This window comes from Martes martes (assembly GCF_963455335.1).
Source record: "Martes martes genome assembly, chromosome: 18".
Classification (NCBI taxonomy): domain Eukaryota; kingdom Metazoa; phylum Chordata; class Mammalia; order Carnivora; family Mustelidae; genus Martes; species Martes martes.
In genome coordinates, this window is record NC_137906.1 from 2,836,210 (window position 1) to 2,860,711 (window position 24,502).

The window sequence follows — 24,502 nt, forward strand, 5'->3', positions numbered from 1 at the left end:
CTCGCATACACGGTGCCCTCAGGAGGAGGCGCTGGCGAAACCCGGGGAGGTCAACGAACAGACCGACTTCACACCTGCCGGGGGGGTGCCCCGATGGCTTCTTGGACTCCACCTCAAGGCCTTGCTGGCAGCCTCCGTCCCAAAGGAGGGCCGCAGGGGGACACTGCAGGGGGGGCCAGGGTGCGTGGGGCCCTCGGCAAATCCCACTTCACGCTCCAGGGCCCGGCTGCTGGCACGTGCAGCTGGGTGACACCAGGTCCAAACTCGACATGCGGGGCAGCTGCGGTTGGGAGCAGAGGTCACGGAGGGCAGCGGGAGAGCCGGGGACAGGGGTGCCGGGAGGCCGGCGGGCGGGCGGGCTCTGCGCGGGTCTCCGGTTGTGTCCTCTGAGCACCTGTGGCCGGAGACGTGAGGGCTGGCCTGCCACCACCTCTGTCGTCACTCAGCGCTGCTCAGCGTCCCTGTCCCTCAGAGGTCTCACGTCCTCTCTGAGCGCTCCGGGAGCGTGGCTGATGTCGGTACCACCAAAGACCAGACCGTTAGCGGGCGTTATTCATGCTAAGTGACAACGGAATTCCTCCCAAATGACTGGACACTCACACTAGGAGGAGCCACGTTCATCCAGGTAGATGTGACCATAGCAAGGGCAGCGGTTCCCAAGGCTGTGTCGGCGATGGGAGGAAACACTCTCGCACCAAGAGTTCTCTTTAGCCAAAACCAGAGGAAAAGCTTCTAGGAGTCACCGTGGATGAAAATAACGGTTTGGCCCCGGGCCACGGGCACGGGGCTGGGGGCGAGCGGTGGGAGGCATCAGAGCCGAAGTGAGCGGGCCCATCTGACCGCTGGCTTCCTGCACTGGGCAAGGAAGGAAATGGAATGTGCCCCGGGCACCTGCGGGGCGCATTCACGCAAACACTTGTGTGTGCGTGTCGTAGTCCCTTCTCAACATCCTACCGGCCCCGCGAGGCGGGAGTAGCATGGTGCTGCCTTAAATCTAAGGGGACTGAAGTTAAGAGGGGATCTGCTGACTGATGGAGCTCAGACAGCTAGAAAGGGGCTTGGCTGTCCCCAAAACCAGGTTTTCTGACCCTGAGCTTGTGGTGCTTTGTTGAAACCGTGTCCCTGTCATGCGGGCCGTGCACTAGAAGCGTCAGGGGCGGTTTCAGAAACGCAGGTTCCCGCACTCCACGTGGAGACTCATCCCCTGGAAACTTCTCCGCCAGAGTCCCCAGGCTTGTGTGAAGTGTCTCTGTGCACACAGCACTCGGGTGACTGTGCTGTGCCGCTGGGCGGGGGACCCCCCTCCACGCTCGGCTGCCGGGCAGCCCCACACTCCATTCTCAACCCTGGACCAGGTGTTCCCTCTCTCCTTCGGCTCTGCGGGCCGCCACCAAAGGCTCGCTGACGATCTGACCTGATCAATGACGGAGCCAGGACCAGACACAGATGCTAGGAGCAAGTTCGCTCTCCCTTCTTAGTCCCTGCCATTGCCACCTGCCACGTCCCAGGATCAAGGCCACCAGGACCAAGGCCGTGCGCCTAACCACAGGCACGAGAGGAAATAAAGCTGCAATTTTAGGAGCCTCCGCTCTACTCGTCAGGGTTCAGAACAGGACAGGACAGGACTCTTGCAAGGGCCAGAACTCACCCAGTACTGTCGGCTCACTACTGAAATCAGCCCCAGGAATGTGAACGAGAGCGGCCCCAACATCAGCACCTAAGGTGCATTCCTAGTCAGAGCTCCGAGCGAAAATAAAGGAAGGACAGCCACAGGGGAGAAGGAAGTGTATGAGAGTCTGATGGAGGCGGGAGGGATCAGCAGGACGACAGAACTTCACACAACAGTATCGTTTCAGCAGCTCGTCACCGTGTCACCGTGGCTTGGACGGAACTCTTACCAAGCTTCTGGGAGGTTCCATGATGAGTTAAGTCACCCCAGCAGTTGGGTCTGGATCTAGGCCTTCCGAGTCCAAGACCAAAGCCTACTTTCCTCATCACTGGATCCCAGGAATAGACTGAGAGTCAGAAACCCAAGACTATGGTAGTTTCCCGGTGTGACTGAGTGGGGACGGTTTAAACAGAGACGTTAGAGCAGTGTCACCTGCACAAGGCAAGAGAAGACACTCCTTCAGACACTGCATCTGTCCACATCAGAAGGTCTGGAGACCCACATCCTCTGGGGCAGGCACGGCTCTCTGCCTCCCTAGAAGCTACTCCCCCCACTTCTTCATCGCAAAACAGAGCTCTGGGACAGCACAACGCCAGCTCCCCGGGACAATCCCGATCGATCGGGGAAATCTAGGTCGTTTTTGCTTTTCTCGTTTCCTATGCGCCTAGGAATGGGCTGTTGCAGCCAAAGAGAGATACAAGGCCCTTGACCATCTACCTCCTTCTTGTTTGCCTTCTGCAAGGACCTTGCATGTAACCTTGTAAGGAAAAAGGGTTTTGCTGACGTCACTCAATTAAAGATCTCGCAGTGAGGAGATGATCTCAGATTGTCAGATTCAGGGTAGGCTCCGAATGGGATCACGAGTGTCCTCATAAGACAGAGGCAGAGGGAAGTCCGACACACAGAAGAGGAGAAAGGCACGTGAAGACAGAGGCAGAGTCGGGGGTGATGCGGCTTCGAGAAGAGAAAGGCCGGCAAGCACCAGCAGCTGGAAGAGGAGAGGGACGGACAGAGAGAGCTCGGCCCAGGGCTCGAGGCCGACCTGGCCGCCAGCTCTGTAAGAGAATACTTTTCTGTTGTTTTAAAGCGACCACGTTGGTGGTCATTTGCAGCCACAGTCACAGTCCACGCAGTGCCCGAGCCACTGCTGGCCATTCTGCTGCTGCAGCTGACCACGTCCCAGGTCCCCGGTCTCTGTTGTACTCGGAGAGCAAAACTTAAACGAGGCCGACAGAGGCACTGCTCGTTTCTGACCAGAGCAGACCCTTCCTTGAAGCGTCTTCGCCGATCCCCATGAGCGCTGGGAGGTCTCTCCTGTGCCGCCTCCCCCAGCCCGGTGCCGCCATCCTTAGAGAGTGCCCCGGCCAGTAAAATCCCCAGTTTGCTTCACGGGCGGTGGATGGGAGCAGCCCTCACCGACAGCGGCCACCCCAGCAGGCAGGACCCCCTGTGCCCTCCGCCCTAAAGCAGCCAGGACACCCTGTCGCACCTGGTGGAACCAGGAAGCTGCACCTCTTGAGTACGCATCACACCCGGGCTCTGTCTTGGCAACGGTGTGAGGAACATCTCGTGGGATCGGGAGTCCCGGACAAGGAGCATGGGGGCGGGGGTGGGGGTGGGGGGTGGTAAGAAATCTCACAGTGTGCAACAGGAGTAAATTCCACAGAAATTATTTGAAAAGTCTCCTCAGAAGGGAAACCAGAGCTGAGGTGGAGAGGGACCTTGTGTGAATCTACTTAGAGATGATAAAGCCTGTCTTGCCCTTCTGGGTCTCCCGGTCCTTCAAAGCTTAGTGAGTTCCCGCAGATCCCTGCCCCAGGGCCTTGCTCCCGGATCTCACCGACCGTGACACGGCTGTGCTGTCACTTCTCTCTCATCTTCTTCTGCCTCTCGAAGACGGACCTATTCTGGGTCCTGTTCCCCAAGAAGTGTGCCCCTGCAAGCTGACTCGGCTGTAACACATTCATCAGCTGATGTGTACTAGGATTTGGGGAGGGGGCTGACGGGCGGGAAGCAGCAGCAGGGGACCAGCAGGGGTAACCGTGTGGAGGGGACTGAAATCAAAGACTGACTATTACTGGAGACCCTATCATTCTAGATGTTCTGCATCTAGATTAGAAAACAAATCAGCAGCAGCTCAGAGGCATTAGGTAAACTGCCCGAGGTCAAGGTCACGGTCAGCACATTATCCAGATCCAACTAGAATGTGGTCTCACTGCCTTATCTTTCTAGGCATCCCCTCCACCCAAAGCTTCGTGACCTCTAACCTCCCGTCTGACATCCAGAGAGGAGCACCTTAGGACCAAACCTCCGGGAGCCCTGTCTTGGCCTGCCGGCCTGCACGGTTCACGCACTTTCTGCCAGAGGCTAGCTATCACGCGGAGCGCAGCCGGATACGGAGTGCCCTGGCCGGTTTAAAAGCACATGTCTTGCCATGGGGCAAAGACCACAGTGCATTTACTCCGGCCAAAACCCAGCGATGAGCACCACAGTTCGTGGGTAAAACACACAAAGTATCTCCAAAGATCCTTACTTTAAAAAGAGGAACCAGTACCTTTACAGCGTGAAACCCGGCAGACGTGAGGTTAACCGAGGGTCCAAGCCGCCATCAGCGGCAGGAGGAGCTCACCGGCCGCCTCACATGATGCACCGAGAAGGGCCCATCACCCCCACGGTATTCCTGCCCAAACGGTACAACCTCAGTCTAATCAGGAGAAAACATGGGACAAACCCAAACCGCAGGACGGACAGTCCGCAGAATTCCCTCCTCGGATCCCGGGATAAAGAGCGTAACGGGGGAAAGAGGTCTGTCGATTCAGCTAACGGCACGGTACGAAGGTTATTTCCCGGCTTTAGAGAACACGATGTCAGGGAAAAGCGGGTGGAAGGGCTCTGGGAGCGTCCGGTGTTATTCTGGGGAAATCTAAAATTATCTCAAAATAAAAAAAAAAATTAAAAAAAAAAAAAAGCAACAACAAAACCCTTGCAAACACCACCCGCTCTCTTAAAGGATTAGCTTCACGCTGGATTTTAGGTGCGGCGGCAACCGCTGCCTCGGGGCGGGGGGGGGGGGGCCTGGGAGTCTGAGTACCCCCCGGTGCGTGGTGACTTGCCAGCTTGAAAGCTGCTCCTGAAAGTCAAGGTGACCCGGTGTGAGTGCCGGGCGTCCCGAACTCAGAACCCGCCCCCTGCTCGGCCCCCGTCCCTGGCCTTCCTCTCTGCCGAGCAACCTGTAGCTCGCTCAGAGGAGACGTCTGGTTGCGCTTTTCAGATGCCGACCACCTGGTTTCCAAGTCCAGGAACAAGGGTGGGAGATCCGGCTCTCCCCTCCTAAGCCAGCCCCTCCAGGTCCCTGAGGGAGAGGAGGGTGGAGAAGGGGCTGGGGCGGCTCTGCCTGCATCCATCTTCCTTCCCTTACTAATTCAGAGCCGAAAGAAGCAGCCCCCGACCTTACTTCCTGCCAGGACCCTAAAACCTTACGGCCTTCGTCCACCAGTATCCCCGCTATGCTCCCCTGTCCGTGTTTACGGCAACCGGGGTGCCGGGCCTCGAGTCTCCAGGGGCCCGTGCAGGGACGCCGGGCCACGGCCAGCCAGGCCCCGAGGACCTGCCCGCGCTGAGACCGCCGCGAACCCCACGGGTCCTTAGGGCTGCTGAGTCCTGCATGTTCAAGGACGGGGAAATCAGCTCCCTCTTGACCACAGACCAGGGTGCGGAAGCTGACCTTCCCGGCTGACTCTGCTCGGTTTCCTTAAACAAAGCTCTGCGACCTTAGGATGTCAGTGAGCGATGGCCGGGTCCGCTGTGAGGACGGTGTGGCGTGACTGCGACACTCACCAGAGAAGGCGTGGGGGGAATTATCGCCGAAGCCTTGACCTTCGGCCTGGTCCATCCTCGGCTTGGAGATACTCCCTCGGAAAAAGGAGATTAAATATTCCTTTATCTGGGAGTGTTTGCTACGGGGTTCCGGGGAACTCAGTGTATGGCGCTTTCCCACAGTTAGTGTAAAGAAGCCACACAGGCCTCACGACAGCGCACGTGCCACCGTTGAGACGCACACTTCCGAGGGATCAAGGTGGCACATTCTGTTGGTTTTTGCCGGCACGGTAAACAAAGGAAGGCATTCTGAATCTCACTGAAAAGAAAGCTCCACAAACGTCAGGGGCTAGGATGCATATAGGGCTATTTTGTTCTTACTGGCTACAGTCCCCACGTACATTTATTCCTAAATCAGATGCAGACAAATCCACAGGGATCTGGCCGGGCTCCCACTCACGCCCACGGCTCCAGCTGTCTCCACGGCTCCGCGGGCTCCTGGTCTCCCAGACACTGACCTACGGTTCCGGATCGTTCACTCTCAGAGACGGACTGACGGCAGCACCCAGATCCATCCCGCGGACGTCCTTGAGACCAACCACCCACGACTCCTCCCTAAACCGGGGGTCACCCAACCACAGTCATTCCACTTAGGAAGGCCTCCTAAGATCTAACTCCTGCCTTTCCCATTCTAGGAGCTGACATCCCTATCACCTCAGCTAGTGGGACAACATCCTCTTTGGTCAACCGGCCAGAGCTTCCTTCCTACCCTTCACACCACTGCCAAAATTCCCTTCCAGAAAGTCATATCTGATGTGTCTTCACCAATAAGAAGCACTCGGCGGGCTCCTGTCTGGATCAAGGGCAAACCCTTGGCTGCCATCAGGCCCTTCTGCATGTCGGCCTTCCTTGTACCAGCGCACACCTCACAGCTCTTTGCTCTCTCACGAACAATATCCCGTTGGCCTGTGGTCCTCTCCCTCCTCGGTCCCTAGCAGTCCTCCACGCCCGCGTGTTCTAGTCAGAACTATTCTCCTAGACGCTACGGTTTGGTTGTCGGTAGTCCGACACCGTGCCACTCTTCAGCAGACACTCTGGGGGGGCCCTGTGACTCATCGAGGCGCCTCAGCCTCCGTTGCCGTCAGACCTTCTCTCTCTGCAGAGTTGCTCTATCTTTGTTCACTCTCCAGCCCTAGTTCCCAGGATGGCGCCCGCCCCGCCTAGGCCAACCATGAGGGCCAAAGCTGCAGAATGAGCCAGGAGTGAAAGTGGCTGTGGCCGAGCGTCTTCACTTCTGGTCTCAGGAACACCGCCTCAGCGAGGCCGCCTGTGGCGGCGGACGAAGTCTGGCCCTGGACACAAAGGAGGTACCCCAGGATGCCCACAACACACCTGGGACTCTGGGCAAGTAACCGACTAGCCGGTATCCCGGTGACTTGGATCCTTGTATCTCTTTAGGGGGTGGGGGAGGGCCAGAGGGGGTCAGAGAATCCTAAACAGGTTCCACGCCCAGCATGGAGCCCAACGTGGGGCTCGATCTCAAGACCCTGAGATCATGACCTGGGCCGAAATCAAGAGTCAGACGCTTAACCGACAGAGCCACCCGGGCGCCCCAAGGGGACTGTTTTATACTTGGGGATTATGACATCAGCCACTATATTAAAAGTATTAATAAATTCTGGACTCCTCTGAGGACATGTACATATGAACCCTCCCACTCTCTGAAGTCCTGTGCCCTTCTCTGACTTTTAACAACTTAAGCAAGATAGAACAAATCTGTGAATGCACTTCGGGTGATTCTATAAAGATTTAGGAAACTATTTTATATAATTATAATATGTAATTATTATATGTATTATATGTGTTCATATTTGAGACCCTGCGGTCACTACCAAGTACTGGCTTGGGGAGATCAAGGCAGCCGGGACAGCTGGCAAGACGGGCCTCGGAGCGGCCCGCCCACAAGGTGGGAGGGTGCGGGGGGGGGGGTCATGCTGTGGACACGCTGAGTCTGCTCAACCCTCCCCAGTCTGGGCCCTCCGCCCACCCCAGCACCACACAGGTCACCTCCGGAACAGAGTTACATACAACACGGACCAGTCTTGCCACAGTCCCCGTCTGGAGAACAGACCTAGAACCTAACCCGGCCTGGGCCAATGGGAGTCGCTGCCTTAGATTTTAGTAGCTACAGTGGAAAAGGCCAGGCAGTGTCTTCTTCACTGGCTGAGGCTAAAAGAATGGGTCACGATTTCAACCAACAGGAGAAACGAAGTCTCAGAAACAATCAAAACGAAGTGGACAGGCACAGACTAGAGACAAGACCTGGAGGGCACTGAATATGCTGGTCTGTGCTGCTGAAGTATAGTCCTGGGGCGCCTGGGGGGCTCAATGGGTTGAGTCTCTGCCTTGGGCTCAGGTCGTGATCTCAGGGGCCTGGGATCGAGCCCCGCACTGGGCTCCCTGCTCAGCGGGGAGCTGCTTCCCCCACCCCATCCGCCTCTCTGCCTACTTGTGATCTCTCTCTCTCTGTCAAATAAATAAATAAAATCTTAAAAAAAAAAACAAAAAAAAAAATAAAAAAAAACCACAGTCTATATCTCTGCCATGCTGATGGCTCAGTTACTGCAACACTTACGTGAATTCCAAAAGCACATACATTTCCTTGTTACTTTGATTTAATTTCCGCTATTTGAAACAAACAAACAAAAAATCCCGAAAACACAAAACAAAACCCCAGAAAACACAAATATAGCCAAAGCAGTTAAACTTTAAGAGTGCTAAAACGAACCAAAGACCTCCTAAAGGCTCTTGGAGGAGTTCTAGTCTAAGTACGTATTTGAGGATGTGGAGATCACACATTCTATCAAGGTACAAAAGCTTGACGAGTCCCTTTATACAATGAAGAGGTGCTCTGTGCTGGACTTGGTGGTCAGTGCCGAATTTCTCCTTCTTCTTCAAGTGGGCCTACCTGCACATCACTGTACGTTCAGGCGGGGAGAGCGCAAGCGTGACTCTACTTGGAAAACGATCCACATACGTGGTCACGCTGTCCCGGGGGAACACATTAATTTAAAATTATTGCTGCATTCTAAGTAGGCCATCGGAGAGGGATAATTACTTCTCAATGACTAGATCAATATTTTTGTTTTTGTCCTGTACTACTTGAGTGATTGGATCTCAGGCCAGAGGAGAAAGTCAGGTCAGTCCCCGAGACCTACCGCAGTCTCCCGGGGCAGATCAGTGCGTGCTCCTGGGAGCCCAAGGAGGAGAGCGAGGCCAGGGAGTGTCATCCCTTGTGCGCGCGCTTGATTTCCCATCTCTCCATGAGGAAAGCTGTGGCTATCTGGGGCTCCTCTGATGCAGTGTTCACACACCTGCCCGGAGGCTACGGGGAGAGCTCATCCCGTGTGCGGCTTACTGGACACGCTCATGAACTGACGCCGCCGCCACCTGCAAAGCCACGGGGCGCCCGGCCGGTCTGTTCTGTCTAGGCAGGGGAGCGTCCCAGGCTTGGGAGGGGGAGAGATGATGGGGCTAGAGAGGTGGAGAACACAAGACAACGTCCATGTTGGAGGCCCGTGTGATGGTTCAAGTACCCTCAGGATCCGCCGGGATGGAATTTGCCATGATTTTGCTCTGACAGGACGGGCCGTGACCTGTTTTATTGGGAGACAGGCACTCGAAAGAACATGATTCAACAGATGTTTATCACGGCCTTTCCAATAAGAGTAAGAGAAAGGATGCCAAGCGATATGAAAGGAAGAAACGTTCTGCCTGAGTGGCTGCTTACCCTCACCCTCACCAAATCAATGCCTTTCGAGTACCTGCGAGGCACCGTTTGCATGCGAGTAATGTTCTACCTGCAAATGGGACTCAGTGCTTAATTAAAGCTCATCACAGAAAATCTTTTTTGAGCAATATTTTGTTGGATGTTAGAATTACAATTGAGAGTGATAAAACACTCTTTGAACATTTCCTTTTATTTCTAACACGTTACTATTCTCCATGGCCTTTTCCGATCAGTCCTCAGGCTCACTGGAACACGGCAATGAGGGGGATCCCAGCTCAGTGGCTCAGAGCGCTGCCTCCGGGGCCAAGACAACATGGTTGGAAACCCGGCTCTGCCACCGGCCGGTGTATTAACGCTGGGCACGTTACCTAAGCTCTCTGTGACTCAGTTTCTTCCTCTGTAAACCAGTGACAGTATTAGCACCTACCGTTAGGATTACAGTGTGGGTTAAATCAGTCAAAACACGTAAAGCACACATAAACACTATTTACTTAGTACTTGTTAATTATCTCTATGTGGCATGGAACACGCAGGACGTGAAGTCGGGGAGGTCTGGGTAAGAGGTTAGGAATCCCATCTCTGCCATCATTAGGACATGAGGTGAGTTACCTAACGTTTTTGAAACTCGGTTTCCTTATACGTAAGATGGGGTAATCATGCCCACACTTTATTCGGTGACTGTGACTCTCATAAGGGATCATGTGTAAAACATCCTGGCAAACATTTCTAAGTGGGTTTAGGAGACGATCAGGCCCGCTGCATGGATGGACACGGATTCGGCCACACTGAGGACCCATGTTTCCTTCCCTCTGTCTGACCAAAGACAGACAAGCACAATGAAATCAGCCAAGGTCTGGCAGGGACCGGGGCTTGCCCTGGCTCTCCTGCCCTCACCCACCTCAGAGGGCTACACATCAAGGAGAGCGAGCGCGTCCATATGTGCCGGGCAGCCAGCCGCCCGCCAGGCCGGGATGTCCAGGGACACACACACCTGCAGGCTGGCTCCCCCATAAACTCCTTCCCTGGCTTCCTTCTCGGAACAAGAGGAGAAGAGCCCCCGCTCAGGCCACCCCCCTGCAGCACCTCTGCGCAGGAAGGCAGGGCCCCTGGGCTCCCCATCAGACGCCTGCCCGAAGCGCGCGCCGGAGCTGGGGAACTTGCCTGAGAAGCCAGTAAAATTTTAATGCACTCTGTAGTGCGGTCATGTCATACTCGGTTATGGCAAATAATCCCAGACGCCCGCAGAGGTAAAATGGAGCTGTAACGTGCTTGCCTCCTAACCCGAGCTGACAGCAATGATGTACGACCGCCATTAGCGGAAAATATCACTTCAACTAACCCATGATCCAGCTCCGCTCAGGGTCACATTATCCATGAGGAACGAATTACACTCCCAAAGTAAATACAAATTTTCTACACGAAATGGGTACAAAAAAAGGGAAGGGGGCCATCCGTTCCCTTCGCCAGCCCACCGCTGAGTGACACAGATGATAAAGGACGGGACAAATCATTGGCTGACAGAGTGCCGCGCCGTAATCAGCTCAGCCGGCCGCACTCCAGCCGGTAAACACTATATTCTCCCCTTAGTGGCAAATACATAATCTTTAACACGGACACTGCTGCAGACACTCACCACCACCCTGGCCGCAAGGACGCCCCACGCGGCATTTGCTGCCAGAAGAGGAGCGACCCCATGGCCCTGATGACCCCCCGCGGCCCCTTACCCCAGGCCGAGACCCTCTGCAAAGGTGGGAGACGGTGTCTGGGGGTGGACAAGGGGTCCTGGAGGTGGCCGATGACAGCAAAGAGTGAAGCTGCCTGGCGGGGTGTAGCTCAGGAGCCGCGCTGGGACCACAGACCCTCCTCCCAGGTGTTGGCCGCAGGAGAAAAAGCCTGGAGAGACCACAGGAGATGTAAGAGGGGCTCCGGACCAACAGCTCTGACAGGAGCCTCCGTTCCAGGCCCTGTGCTTCCCCACGCTGCCTGGGCAACTGTGACGAGTCCCTCTCCCGGCTTCTGGGACTGCGATCACTGACGGAGCATGTGCGGGCAGAGCGCTGATATTTAGAGCACCTACTAGATGTGAAGCACGTGCTAGGTGTGGGGGACTTGCCAGGAGCGGACGGTTTAATAAGATAGGGGAGGTCTAATCTCTCAGATACGAGGAATTTGAGAAGCAGGGCAGGGGGTCGTAGGGTGTAGGGAAGGAAAAAATGAAACAAGATGGGATTGGAAAGGAGACAAACCATAAGAGACTCTTAATCTCAGGAAACAAACTGAGGGTTGCTGGAGTGGAGGGGGGTGGGAGGGATGGGGTGGCTGGGGGATGGACACTGGGGAGGGTATGTGCTATGGTAGTGATGTGAATTGTGTAAGCCTGATGATTCACAGACCTGTACCCCTGGGGCAAATAATACATCATACATATAGTATATAATATACATTATAGTTTAAAAAAATAATTAAAGAAAGAAAGATAGGAGAGGGTTGCACACAGATATGCACTAGAGAAGACAGAGATCCTTGAGCAACAGTTCGTGCTTCGTCTGCTGTTGGGAAAGCTCCCTGACTACTCGCAGCGGCCCACAGGCTGCTTTTGCCTCGCATCTGCAAGAGTCAAACCATATACTTTGTAGGTCTCCCTTCTCGCCTTGGACAGGCGGTTCCCAGGTCAAATTTAAAGACTCACATTTGAGAACAGCTTGCACATCTGAGTTGTAAGCGAGCCCCAACTGTATTTATTCAATAGTCATTGAACAACTGACACGTTTGAACTTTTCGGAGCTAGTGGGGTTGTGGGTAAATAGGTAAGACACAGTCTTGGTCTCTTCTAGCAGAAGGAGGGGGAGGCACAGGGAGAAATATATCACAAAGGCTCTCAGGTGGGACTTCTGGGCCTATCCCGAATTCACCCCGATGAACAGGGAAGCAGCATGTTATGGGGAAAAGAGCCCAGATCCTGGAATCGTAAGACATGGTTCACATCTCAGCTCTTCCGTTTCATTTTCATCATTTGTAAAATGATGATACACATTTGAGAAGACAAGGTCCTTGATCGGCTCTGTCACGAGTTTGGCGCATTTTAGATGATCAACAGTGTTGTATATGAAGATGCCCAGAGAGCCCCACAATAAATATTTAAACAGGTGACAGAAGATGACATTTGTAGAAGTGTTTTGAATAGTACCATGTTCTCTCTGTCGTGAAGTGGCATTTCTTCTTCTAATCTAATTATTAACCCCAATCGCATTGATTTACAGCTGCCAAGAACTGAATAGCATCTACATTCTGCGACCAAGAAATAAGGAAAAGCTCTACGACGTATACGAGGTGGGCAATTTGACCCTCCCAGCTGTGGCTTTGATTAGAAAAAGAACAAAAAGAGTAAGAAAGGTAATATACATTAACCCACTGAATTTTGGGACTTCGGAAAGGTTAAAATTTGGCTAATTATGAATACAGCCTTACAGCGATTTTATTATCTTTATTACATCTAGAATGGCAAAATTATAGGGAGCAGTGAACTGTAACTACATTACCAACCAGAAGTTGCCAAGCGGGGATTAACCGAGGTAACCACATACACAAATACCCATGTGCAGGACTAAAAAGAAATTCATACGTCTTTCTTGGGGACAGAACAAGACAGATTCCTCTGACAACCAAAGAGCAACCCAACCCGGGTTACACCCTATGAAAAGCCACGTGCATAGAACGTGTTGTTAAGGGCATCACTAGCACAAAGGGCTCTGCTCACGAGCTTCCTGCCCATTCGGGTGACTCGGGTTCATGGTCAATTGATCAATGGTCAATGGGGATGAAAGCCATTGCCTCCATCTACCTCTTCCTTGGCCTTGTAACCTTCCTGCAGGTCAGCTGTAAAATCCAAGCCAATGGTTCATCCTAAGAGAAAGCAGCTGACTTTTGCTCTGGGACTGTAGAATCGTGAACTCAACCCCAGGTGATTTCCAGAATCCCCACAAGAATTCCTTTCACAGGCCAAATACTACTCATTACTGGTCAATGGAGTTCTTAAAACACATCACGTAAGCCAGCTCTTCACTAGTTCCCGTGCTCTCCTTGACAGTTAGGGTAACTGAGGAGTAGAGATTGAACTACTAATTGCTCTGCCCCCTCTCTACAGAGGCACAGGGACATACCTAACAGAGCCAGGCAGCAACAACGCCCGCATTCCTTCACTGACACTCGGGAAAAAAACATAGCAGACGTGAACGACTGCATGAATGACCCAACAGACAGATAATGACCTTGTTTGGACATTAGGCACGTATGCAAGTTTCCTTTAGTCACTTGGAAGAGTCAACACAGGTGTGCCACAACCTACCCACTGGGTTTATTCCCTCTTAGGAATTAGAGAGAGAACAAAGAATGAAGACACTCCTTCTAGAATCTTCTTTCTACACGGGTCAAGAGAAAATACAAGTACGTATTCATTTCCCTCTGGGTTGCCATGTTGTTGGAGCCTAGGAAAATGGCTACACAGGAAATCAGGCCATTCAGCGTTAGATCACTGAATCCAGCTTCACCTTACAGATGGCAAAACCTAGGCTCAGCATTATCCGGTAACTTGCCCAAGACCGCACAGCTCATTAGTGTGAAGTCAGAAGCTAGGTCTTCTGGGCATCCTCCAAAGCCCACCCAAGATGAACCAGAGAACATTCAGAACCCGTTTTTCACTATTCAGTCTAAGAAACAAGAGTTTGGCTAATGGTGTCTGACCAATTTCCAATAACTCCTGAGTATTCCTTTTACTGATTTATATTTAATTTAAAAATCTGTGTATTTATAACCTCTCTTTTTCAGGCATATGGCATGATAGTAATGGACAGATACGCTACGAACACATTGTCAGGGAAGCAATTTCTGGTTTGGTGTGACAACTCTATGACGTAAAAAAGAGAGTAACTTCACACGGGCCAGGATTTAAAATAATCTGCAGAAGAAATTTAATCCCAGGGCGGTCTGAACAGAAATTCTGGATGGATACGATGCGATTAAATCAGCCGGAGATACGATGATGTTCGAAGAACAAGAAAATGTCATTTTGGACCTGGGCAGAGGCTCAGAGGGGCAAGAAGGAGCGGAGTGGACGGGCATCATGGAAACCAGGCGCCCCACACAGAAAGCTCTTGAAACTCAGCCCAAAATTGTAGAAACTGCCCAAATAACCTAGCAAATTTATAAATGGCTTAGAAGCATCTCAGGAGAAAATAAAATTGTAAAGGAAATCCAGAAATCTGAAGATGAGAGCACTTATCCGCTCGAGTCTGGGAGCTAAACCCCGGGATTGACACAAAGCACACTCAAGTCCGGGCGTCCGTTTTCTGAACCTGTTTCACTTACCCTCCATCTGGAGATGGATATCCAGGAAAGGAAATGCCCATTGAGCAAAAAGAATGAACGTTACTGATCACCCAATTTGTGCCAGGTGCTCTGCTAAGTGCGGGGATAAAAAGACGAGTGCAGGTCTCTGCTCTCCTCCTGGGCAATGGCTGTTTGCTTTGCTGCTATGAAACTGGGAAGGGGGGGGGAATTCCTTTCTCCAGCTGCAAAACAGGACCGTGCCTCTCATTGTCTCCTGATCAGAACAGGTCCTGTTTCAAACCCGAGCACTGAACGGCGGTTCTACGAGCAACGGGGGCCTTCTGAGCCTCCTCCTGGAATGTTGCTGAGGAGGCACAATCTTCACCAAGTGTGAATCGCGGCCAGTCGAGGGACGGGACTCCTCCGCTACACGCACAAGCCACATGCCCAGTCTGCAGCTCGACATCTCGCGGTTTCGGAGCCCTTCAGAAGCCAAGGGAGGCATGTGGTTTGTGCGGAGTTAGGAACATAAGCCTCCGCTGATTTTCTCGCTGCTTTTCTTAGAAGCTGCCCCCTTCCCACACAAGTGAACACAAAATGATCAAACACAACACATTTCAGCATGAATCAAAAAACGAGAAGGCAGCAAAAAGTGTGTGCACGCCGGGGACAGGGCAGGGGAGGGGAGGTGGGGGCGGTGCAGGGAGCTGATGTACACAGTCGGGGTCCCAGGCTGTCCCGATCCCTTGGGAGCAAGTCAGGGGGACCAAGTGACCCTCTCTGGGTGTTAAAAGCCCAGAGAGGAAAGTACCATCAGGAATCCTGTTCACTGGCCCACCCCGGAGGCAGTGCTCTGGCCCCTCTCTCCTGTGATGGGTGTCGGGAACTGACAGAGTCCGGCAGAGTACCAGGCCCACAGCCTACCGAACCGCCACCCGACCCTGCAGGACAGCTCGCTTGCTCTGGGCTCCGGGCTGTGGCCAGAGGGAAGCCTGCTATTTGGGAGAAGGAGTTTAAAAATCATTGTACAGGGATCCTTCCAGATTTCCCAACACTTCCACTCAGTCTGTAACAGGACATGCCCTCGGGGATGAGGGCCAAGCCTCAGGTTTGAGTGAAAAGCACACGCCCCACCCCCCATCCTCCGGCATCCCGGGTGGCTCTTGAGCTCTCTGAAGAGGAGGGTAGCCTTCCTCACTTCCCAAACGAGTCTCACTCACCCCGGGTAAGCGTCAGGAGAGCTAACATTGAGGAGCACTGACTACGGACCAGGAGCTGAGCCCAGCGTCTTGGTTTAATGGTCACACAACTGCGGCGGGGCTGCTGGTATCCCATTCGGCAGATAGGAGCACTGAGGCTTGTCCGCTGCCACGACGTGGGAAAGCAGGGCCAAGCCTGAGCCTTCAGACTCAGAGGCCCGCGAGCGTGACCACTGGGCAAGACGCCTTCCGACCAGCTCTGTCCTGTGGCCACACAGTGGCCAGGAACTGGGGGAACGGAGAGAGAACCACTTTTAATCCCTACGTTAGTGTCATAACCAAATAGGGAGTGTTTCTTGGCAAGATGGTCCGCTGCCAGGGGAGGGGAAGAGAGGAAACTGAGGAAAACTGGACCAAATACGTGGAGATATGCACGTCGTCTCTTTGTTCTTGCGACAGCAACGCACTTTGAGTGGGAGACGACCCACGGCTTCATTTGGGCGATTACGGTGCAAAGGGCTTCCTCCTTTCTTTACCCCAAGTGCAGGAAAGACTGTCCCCACACCGAAGGCGCCTCGGAGTGTCCGGAGCCGTCTCTAGCCCCCACGCCATCGCCTGCCTTCGCAAAGTCCTCCGGGTTCTCTGCCACGAGTGCGACGCGTGCCCGCACGGCGGGAGGGGGCGGCGAGAGGTGCTTTGCTCCGTGTCTCATCAGGGCCTTTGCCACACACATGTGCGTCTCCCGCACGCACGGAAAGCCCCGTCTTCTTCGCCCCTCTCCCAGTCACTTCCACATCAATTAGTAAGGGTATCATTTTATAAATTACAACTTCGTATCAGAGGAAAGCAGAGTTTATCTTAATTCAGTCAGCTGTGCGAAATACAGTGCCCTAATTTTAGCCCGCCGGTGCTGCAGATCCCCGTGGAGTAAGAGAATGACAGGTCTTCCGGAGAGAAACCCCAGCGGGTCCCTACAAGTCTCACTCTTGCCTCCAACAGCATCCCTGGTGAGGCTGCCGAAGGGGTCCCAGGACACCGAGTGGCATCTCTTCCCCCATTAGCAATTCCGATCCTCCGAGCAGCACATGAAAGCAGCCCCAGTTGGCTGTGGGGCTCGGAGGGGGCCCAGGCAAGAGGCTCTGGCTCAGAGGAGGCTGACAGCGGCCCGGGCTCCGGCGCGCGGCAGAAGTCTGGGCGGATGGTGTGAACGTCGGTGATAAACACCAGACGATCTCAGTCCAAAAGGGGAAGCCTGACAGTCTTGACTGTGCCAGAGCCAAGCAGGCACGACTGCAATTACAGTCTTGATTGCTCCTGCTGGGAGCCCTCCGGAGGGAGACCGGGGGGCAGGGCAGGGACGGGTGATGGGAGTGCGGCTATGCGGCAGCTCCGGGGGAGGAGGAGGGCCCGCAGGGACACCACGGGCCACCGGGCCGGACTGCACTCTCCCCTCGCTGGCCGGCGCCCGGCTCGTGTGCTCACTATATAATCACTTTTCTGTCCTTCATGGCCCCCCAGATGCCCCCTGGCTCTGAGCGGTGTGGCCCTGGCTCCCTTCCCACCGCCAGCCCTCTGCTCAGGGGCTCTGCCGCTTCCTGAGCTCCGAGCGGGAACCCGGGGCCGCGAGGACACGGGTCTTTGGGGCCCGGGGAGGGGCTGGCTGGGATGCTGTCAGTGTGTAGGGGACGCCTGGGCCCCCGGAGCACCCTGGAAACCACAGACGGCTGCGGGAATTCTAGGAATCGCCAGAGTCAGGTGATGATCCCGACAAGCGGCGCTGGACACCTGCCGAGGTTCGAGGTAACTGGGCTGGGATGAGGCCCAGGCATCGGGTGGTCTGCAGGTCCCCCCACTCCCCGCCCCGCCCGGTGACCCGGCTGTGCCTTCAAGGTCGAGACAGCTGATGCGGACACACCCACGCGCAATACACCACCAGACCATCTCACCGCCTTCTCCCAGGGCTGGCGCTTCGGGAATGCGCGCTGCCTTTTCAAGAAACCTCGAAGAAGGCTCATCCCCTCAGAGAAGTGCCACCAGCTTGGAAGGTGAGATCAACGACCACCTTTAAAAGGTGAGGAAGTACGGGTCCCTCCCTGGGTGGCCGGGCTGCCCGTCAGGACGATGGGAAGACCGCCATGGGGAATGGGGCCTAGAAGGCTCCAGGGCCAGCAAGCACGCCTCAGACCCTGGGCCTCCACCGCTGCCCATCGGCCTCCAGCGCCCACAGCACACCGGCCGCCCGAGGCACCGGGGACCCCCTCGCGAGGAGCTAAGACTCCGGGGGGCTGGAGGAAGGAAGCGCCTACTTGTCAGTTAAACAAAAGAATAATCCACAGCCCCTCTGCAGTGTGTACTTTCACTGTCATCCAACAGCCCATTACCATGTCACAGCACAGCGCACCCTTCCATAGGTCACTTTGTTTAAAATGACACAGATAATGCACATGTCAGCAAGCTGACAGTCCGGGCCGTCCTTCAGAGATAAAAACCTCAAGGCGAGAGCCTGTTCTTATCTAGGGGACATGCATTGGTCTATCATCCAAGTCAGGCAGAACATGATTTCTCCAGAGAGCACTTTTTTCATTTCCTGATTTTAAGGAAATCAAATAAGCACCATTTGTCTTCATCTGAATATGCTTGACCTGCTCCAATGATGATGTCTCGCATTTTATAACAGGCTACATGTGCTGAATTCAAATTAACAACAGGACGGAACAGGAGCCCTCAGATCTCTCTCGGAGGCCGGAAGCAGAGAAGGAGGGAAATTCTGGGCTGGATGGGAAGACGCCACCAAACACGGACAGCCTGATTCTGAGTAAAACCCACAAGCGAGTGGGGCGCGAGAGCCGGAGGCTGGGGCTCCAGAAACCCAGCGAGACGCAGGACAGACCCAGAAACTGGCGGGGGGATACAGGGCCCTTCCTTCCGATGCCAGGCAATACGGAAACCGTGGTGTTCAGGGACCTCTTTCTGAAATACGTAAGGTAGGAATAAAATGAGGAAGACGTCTGGTTGGGGGGCTGGGACAGCTAGAGAGAAAGACCAAGCCATCCCTTTGCTTCAGGCACGGAAAAGTTCACTTTACCGGGTCGTGATCCGATCTTCTGAAAGCTCCGCGTGGCCTGGATGCACAGAGCCTGGCGGCCACCAGCCTCGCACACACCTGCAGGAAGAACGGCCCTCCCACCTGGCGTCCCCCGGACGAGGAGAGCCGCTCCCACCCGAGCTCCCCATGACACACCCCATGTCACCCCATGACAACAGGCCCAGAAACACACCATTCGTATTTCTACCAAGAAGGCCACGATGTACAGAAAAGCAGGAAGAAGCAGGGAGGTCAGTACAAGAAATGGAGAAATGACATTATCAGTGCAGACTAGCACGTTTAATCTTCCAGTAAAGGATTAAAAAGGAAAAGTCAGATGGTTATCAAAATAGCTCCCTCTCTCAAAAATCTCTAAAGTGAACACTTGACGTTACATACACCCAATCTTAATGGGCACGTTTTAAAAAAGAAATGGACGTCACGAAGTAAATACGCTATTTCTTATCATAGGCAACTTTGCTGTGTCAACGCGACTGGTCTTGCAGAGCAGAAAAGCTGTGGTCAGCGTGGAGCCGGCATCCCACCACCCTGGGACTGGGTGCGAGAACCACAGCGCTCGACTGCGCCCACGATGGTGGGGCGGGGGGGTCTTACCTTCTCTTCCTGGTCACTGTCGCTGTCACACTGAAAAGAAAGACAAGAGAATAAGGGTTAGTGGAAACACTGAGCAGATTCTTGTTTTTTGATACAGAAAAAAATGAAGACAAATAAAGGAATGAGGAAACGTTAGCTGAGCTGTACAGAGTTTCTTCCGCTCAAACGCTCATAAACCGAACGAGAAGCGAAACGCGGAGAAGCTGCTGCGTGGGTCTCATGGATGCCTGTGCTCCGCGGTTCTCCTGGCGGCCTGCGGACACGGGCTGGCAAGGTGCCTGACCACAACGGTGAGCACCCCAGCGCACAGGAGAGGGGGTGCCCACCGAGGAACCAATCCAGCCACAGGATTAAGGTGAATCAGGACCATTCAGTGGGATTCAGGGTCAGTCGATACCTTCAGAAGGAGACCTTCTACCTTCAGCTAACGTGAAAGGTTCTGTCTCTCCTGGTGCTTTTACCCAGAAAAAGAGGAAAGCCTCTGGTCTGGGTGCTGCATTTTCTCATGTGGACTCTGAAGGAAAGAGAACATAATGGGCAGAGCTCACCAGCTGTGATGGCTGCCTTTTCTAAGGCCCAGAAGAAAGAGGGAATGTTCTCTACAGAAAACCTACCAAGGACAAGAGGAGGTCAGGGAAGTAAATCAATAATACAGGTGAAGAAGTACGTGTTAAGGCCGCAGACTCGCGTCATACCTAACAGATCCCAAATTCCAACTGGTGAGCTGAGTCTGGAATAACCAGAGAACGAGTTAACTCCAAACTTTGGCTTCCTCATTAGATGTGAAGGGGAAACGATAAAAACCACATTTTCTTTTTTAAACCAAGAGTGTTTGTTATCCGTTGGATCTTAAAAAGGGGGATGTGTTTTGTCAGAGCGAATGCACAGCAGGTCAATGTATTTGTCTGTACACGAGCAGTCCTTGACAGGCGCTGCTGCACGGACCGATGTTCCACCGAGATGCGGGACTGGCCCCAGAGCGGCTTTCAGGTTAGCAGTAGAGAGAAAGCTAGAACACAAACGCCGAGCAGAGGTGTGGTGTGGTGAGAGCCACAGTCCATCGGGATGACTCTCCCCACAGGGCAGAGGAGGACAGACCACGCACTGTGGGGGAAGACACGGGTCCTGGGTGACCAGTCTGGCAACCGTGACGACACCGTCTAAACCAGCGTGACGCATGGTTGAAGAAAGGGAGGAACAGATGGCCCGGCAATTCTGAAGGTGGAACCAACAGGACGTGGTAACACATGGACATGAGAAACCAGGAAGAGGGATGAGTCTGGGATGATGCCAAGGTTTTTAGTGTGGCCACCTGGACACGGGAGTTGGTGCAGCTACGAACAGAAACAGAAAATAAATTTGCTTATACAACAGCTTCGACTGGCTGGATACCCACAGTTATTCACAAACCCCTCCTCCTGACATTTTGAGGCTGAAGAAAGCCAGGTAGGCTCTCTTTTCCAACATTCCTGGCAGCCAAAGGTGGCCGCAAGACACACTCCTGGCTTAGACTTGAGGAGATGTCCTCTGGGGGCTCTGAAAAAATTTTCTCTCCTCAAAAAAAGAAGACAAGCAGGAAGCACTTGTCTCTTGCTTTTGAACATGGTTGTAGGAGGATGTGATGTCCAGATCTGTAGCAGCCACCTTGCGAAAATGAGGCAGCAGAAAGTCTAAGTACGAAAACAAGATGGCGGTGGCCCAATGGAGACACTTGAACCAACCTAAGAGCGGCCTGCCTCCGGACATTTTTGTTCAGATAAAAATGAGTTACCTTATCATATAAGCCACCTCTAGAGCGCTTTCAATTGCGAGTAACGACAACTCCATTCCAATGGACATCTTGCTCTTATAAGCCACGACTGGGGGACTATTTCCTCTTTCTAGCTTACCCTCTCTGCACTTTAAGTATTTAGGAACTCACATCACAAACTCATAGACTAGAAGGTTCTAACACTTTCTACCGTCTGCACTGGCCCCTCCATGCCATAGGGAGATCAGAGTTTCAGCGACCGAGCTGCTACCAAGTACGACTGAATCGTGCTCGACCAGGCTTCCAGACTCAGAGGGTCTAAGCTTACTTCTGCCTGAAGAGCGATTTCTCTATTATAATAAATCAAGAGGTGAGATGAAGACTTTGAAGGCCTAGAACAACAGAGATGAAGTCCTCTTCTCCTCATTGTGTGATTTTTCCCCCCATTGCTTTTAATTAGGGCTTCTTTGAGGTTCCTACGTTCTGGGCACATTTTCAAGAGTGACAAAGCATGATTCAGAAGAGGGAGGGGTGGGGGGAGAGTGTGTTTTGCCAGGCGGGTTCATCTCCCCAGATGTTCACAGCCGCCTTATGAGGTATCAGTGACAGCTGAGGGCTGCGGCCCAGCCCTCGCCCACATCCCCAAGGACTGGTGTGCAGGGGGTCGAAGGAGTGGGGAGGCTGGGAAAGGGCCACCGCTGTCCACGTCCCCCCACCGATCCTAACAGCAGTATGTCCCCGGGAATGGTTATTTGTATCAGAGTGTTAAGCCTTCTGCTTTCCAACAGTCCAGTTCTAATTTCAAGGTCCACTTAATTCTGCATCAAGTAATTACTGATATACCCAGAAGCACCTTGTCTCCAGAGTTAAGCATATGGTGAAGAACTGAGACCTACTGGTGTCCATTATGGAAGCAGCACGGGTGCCAAGCCGATTACAAATGCTCCAGCTCCCCACACGACACGCCGGGTGAGTGACAGCTCCTCGACGAGGCCAGTCGCAGAGTCTGCCAAAACAGGCTCTGCGGCGCGGGGGCCCACATGGTGCGCTGAGAAAACAGTTCCATTTCTGGTATTAAATTCCCATACTGACCCGAGGACTCTGCCGTGGGCTCAGCAGGAGCGAACCATCCAATTTACAGCTCTGCTCTCCGGAGCCTCGAGTGCCAGCCCCTGGCAGAGACGAATGATGGTCAACCCCTCCAGCTCATAAATTATGCAAAGGCAATAAACGCGCTCCGCAAACAGCGCCCAACGCTCGCCGAGCCTGGCTCCCAACACGCTCCGTAAAAGCCAGAAGCTCGACACATGCAAGAGGTCCGCGCCGCTCATAAAGGGGGTTTGTTGACAACCCCAGACGGAAAGCGAGCCCCGGTCCTGAGGAGTCTTTCCGCCTCGCTGGCAGCCGTTTACGGGCCGGCTTTCTGGAAAAGGGGCTGTTTTATGGAGTCGGTGCGGGCAGAAGTCGGGGTCTAAATTCACATTTAATACACTGCGCGGCTTTCACGCCCTGAGCTCAGCGCGTTGTGCATTTTAGGCCAAATGGTTCTCGGTCTTGGAAGGTCAAAGGAAGGAGTGTCTGCTCCCCGGTCTCCAGACGCCCGCTCCAATTCACGGGGGTCCCTGCGAGCCACGTCCCGACTCGGGCGTCCGTTCTGCGTGAGGCCGAGAGGTGCGACAGGCACGTCGAGGGCACAAACGGGGCTCCAGCTGACGGGACCGTTGTGAGCATGTTGACATCAGGTCCCGCACTGGTCTCCCGGCACACAGGTTGCAGGCTCACGACCAGCTCGAGGTGGCAGGGTACTCCCCAGGACCGGATTTCAAAGGCCTTTGTGAGACACTGAAAATACCTGCCTCCACTTCTAAAGCAAGAAATGAAAAGGAACAAGTGGTCCTTCCGGCCCAGGCAGCGAAAAATTCCTGGTCAACGCGTCTTCAGACAAACACGTGACCCAAACCCAGCACAGACCAGAGAAGGAAACAGGAGCACGAAATCCAAGCCGCAGGCCTCAAAAGGAGGATTCAGAAAGGGGCTAGTGCTGGGGCACAGCACAGCCGGCGCGGGACGCCATCCCCGCCAACGCCACCTTCACCTCTGTCTCCTCCGGGTTCACCAATCAGAAGGGAGATTCTGGGGCCAACTGCTTCCTTTTGTGCTTAATTCCCACCCTTTAAACGCGTCAACCCCTCCCCCCATGTACCCATCCAATATTTTCTCCTTTTAAAAATTAGTGTATACTTATGGAAGATAGTTTTAAAAGTCACCCACGAGCCTAGGTAAACAGCAGTACACCTGTAGAATTCCCTCCAGTCTTTCCTCCGTCCTTCCCACACACATTTTAAGAAATGAAAATAAATTCCCACTGTATTGTAGCCTATTTTGTTTTCACATAATGTGTCAAATATTTTGTTCAATGAGCGAAATTTGCCGCCACATCATTAAAAAAAAAAAAAGCATTGGGTGTGATGCACAAACAACGAATCTTGAAACACTGAAAAAATAAAGTTAAATTAAAAAAAAGAAAAAAGAAATATATAACATAACTAGACAAAAAAAAAAAGGCTGTGCAGTAATCCACTGTATGGACTGTAACTAATCTAGTAAGAAAATAAATAATAGAATAACAGTGCTGTTATCTCGATCGTCTTGACTGAACGTTCTGGAATGTTCCCCTCGTACACACGCACCGATACGCCTCTTCCCTAGTATCTTCTCATGGCCCTTCCTCCTCTGCATATCCCTTAATGTCACCGTCTCCCCGGAGTTGAAACTGCAGTCCTACCATTTCCCCGTGATTTCCAGGGCGGCCTTTAGCGATTCCCTTCGTCCCATCTACCATGTATATGTCGACGCTACACAATCCCCATGCCCACTGTCTGCCAGCTCCGTGACTTTGGGAGAACTGTTTCAGTTCTCCGCATCTCAGTTTCCGTATCTGTAAAATGTGGGTGATAATGGCGTTGCCCTCAGAGGACGGTCAGAATAAAACAAGCCAGCGCGCGTGCACGACTCAGACAACGTGCGGCAGAGAGTCAGGGCGAACGGTACACGGTACGGGTTACCCACGTATGTTCCTGTTGGCTGTGCCCCCTTCCCGAAGCCCTGCAAACAGACTCAAGCAGGCGTCCGTCTAAATCCGGACCCGCTGTCTTCCGCTCCCCCCGAGCCTTCCCCTCTCCCGCTGGTCCCTGGTAATGCCGCCAGCGTTCAGTCTCCGCCGAGAGTCTTGTTATCACCCTTGGCTCCGATC

At 53.5% G+C, this 24,502-nt stretch overlaps 1 protein-coding gene across 3 annotated transcripts in view; it reads right to left on the bottom strand.

Moving 5' to 3' along the window:
- Positions 1-24,502, bottom strand: part of AUTS2 (activator of transcription and developmental regulator AUTS2) — a gene marked incomplete at its 5' end in the record, with an annotated part of 1,085,698 nt that overhangs the window by 290,848 nt on the left and 770,348 nt on the right. For all 3 annotated transcript variants that reach the window (XM_080830209.1, XM_080830208.1, XM_080830210.1), the window contains one exon: positions 19,500-19,529. In XM_080830209.1, the coding sequence (XP_080686335.1) occupies positions 19,500-19,529 (30 nt within the window). The remainder of the gene's footprint in view (positions 1-19,499; positions 19,530-24,502) is intronic.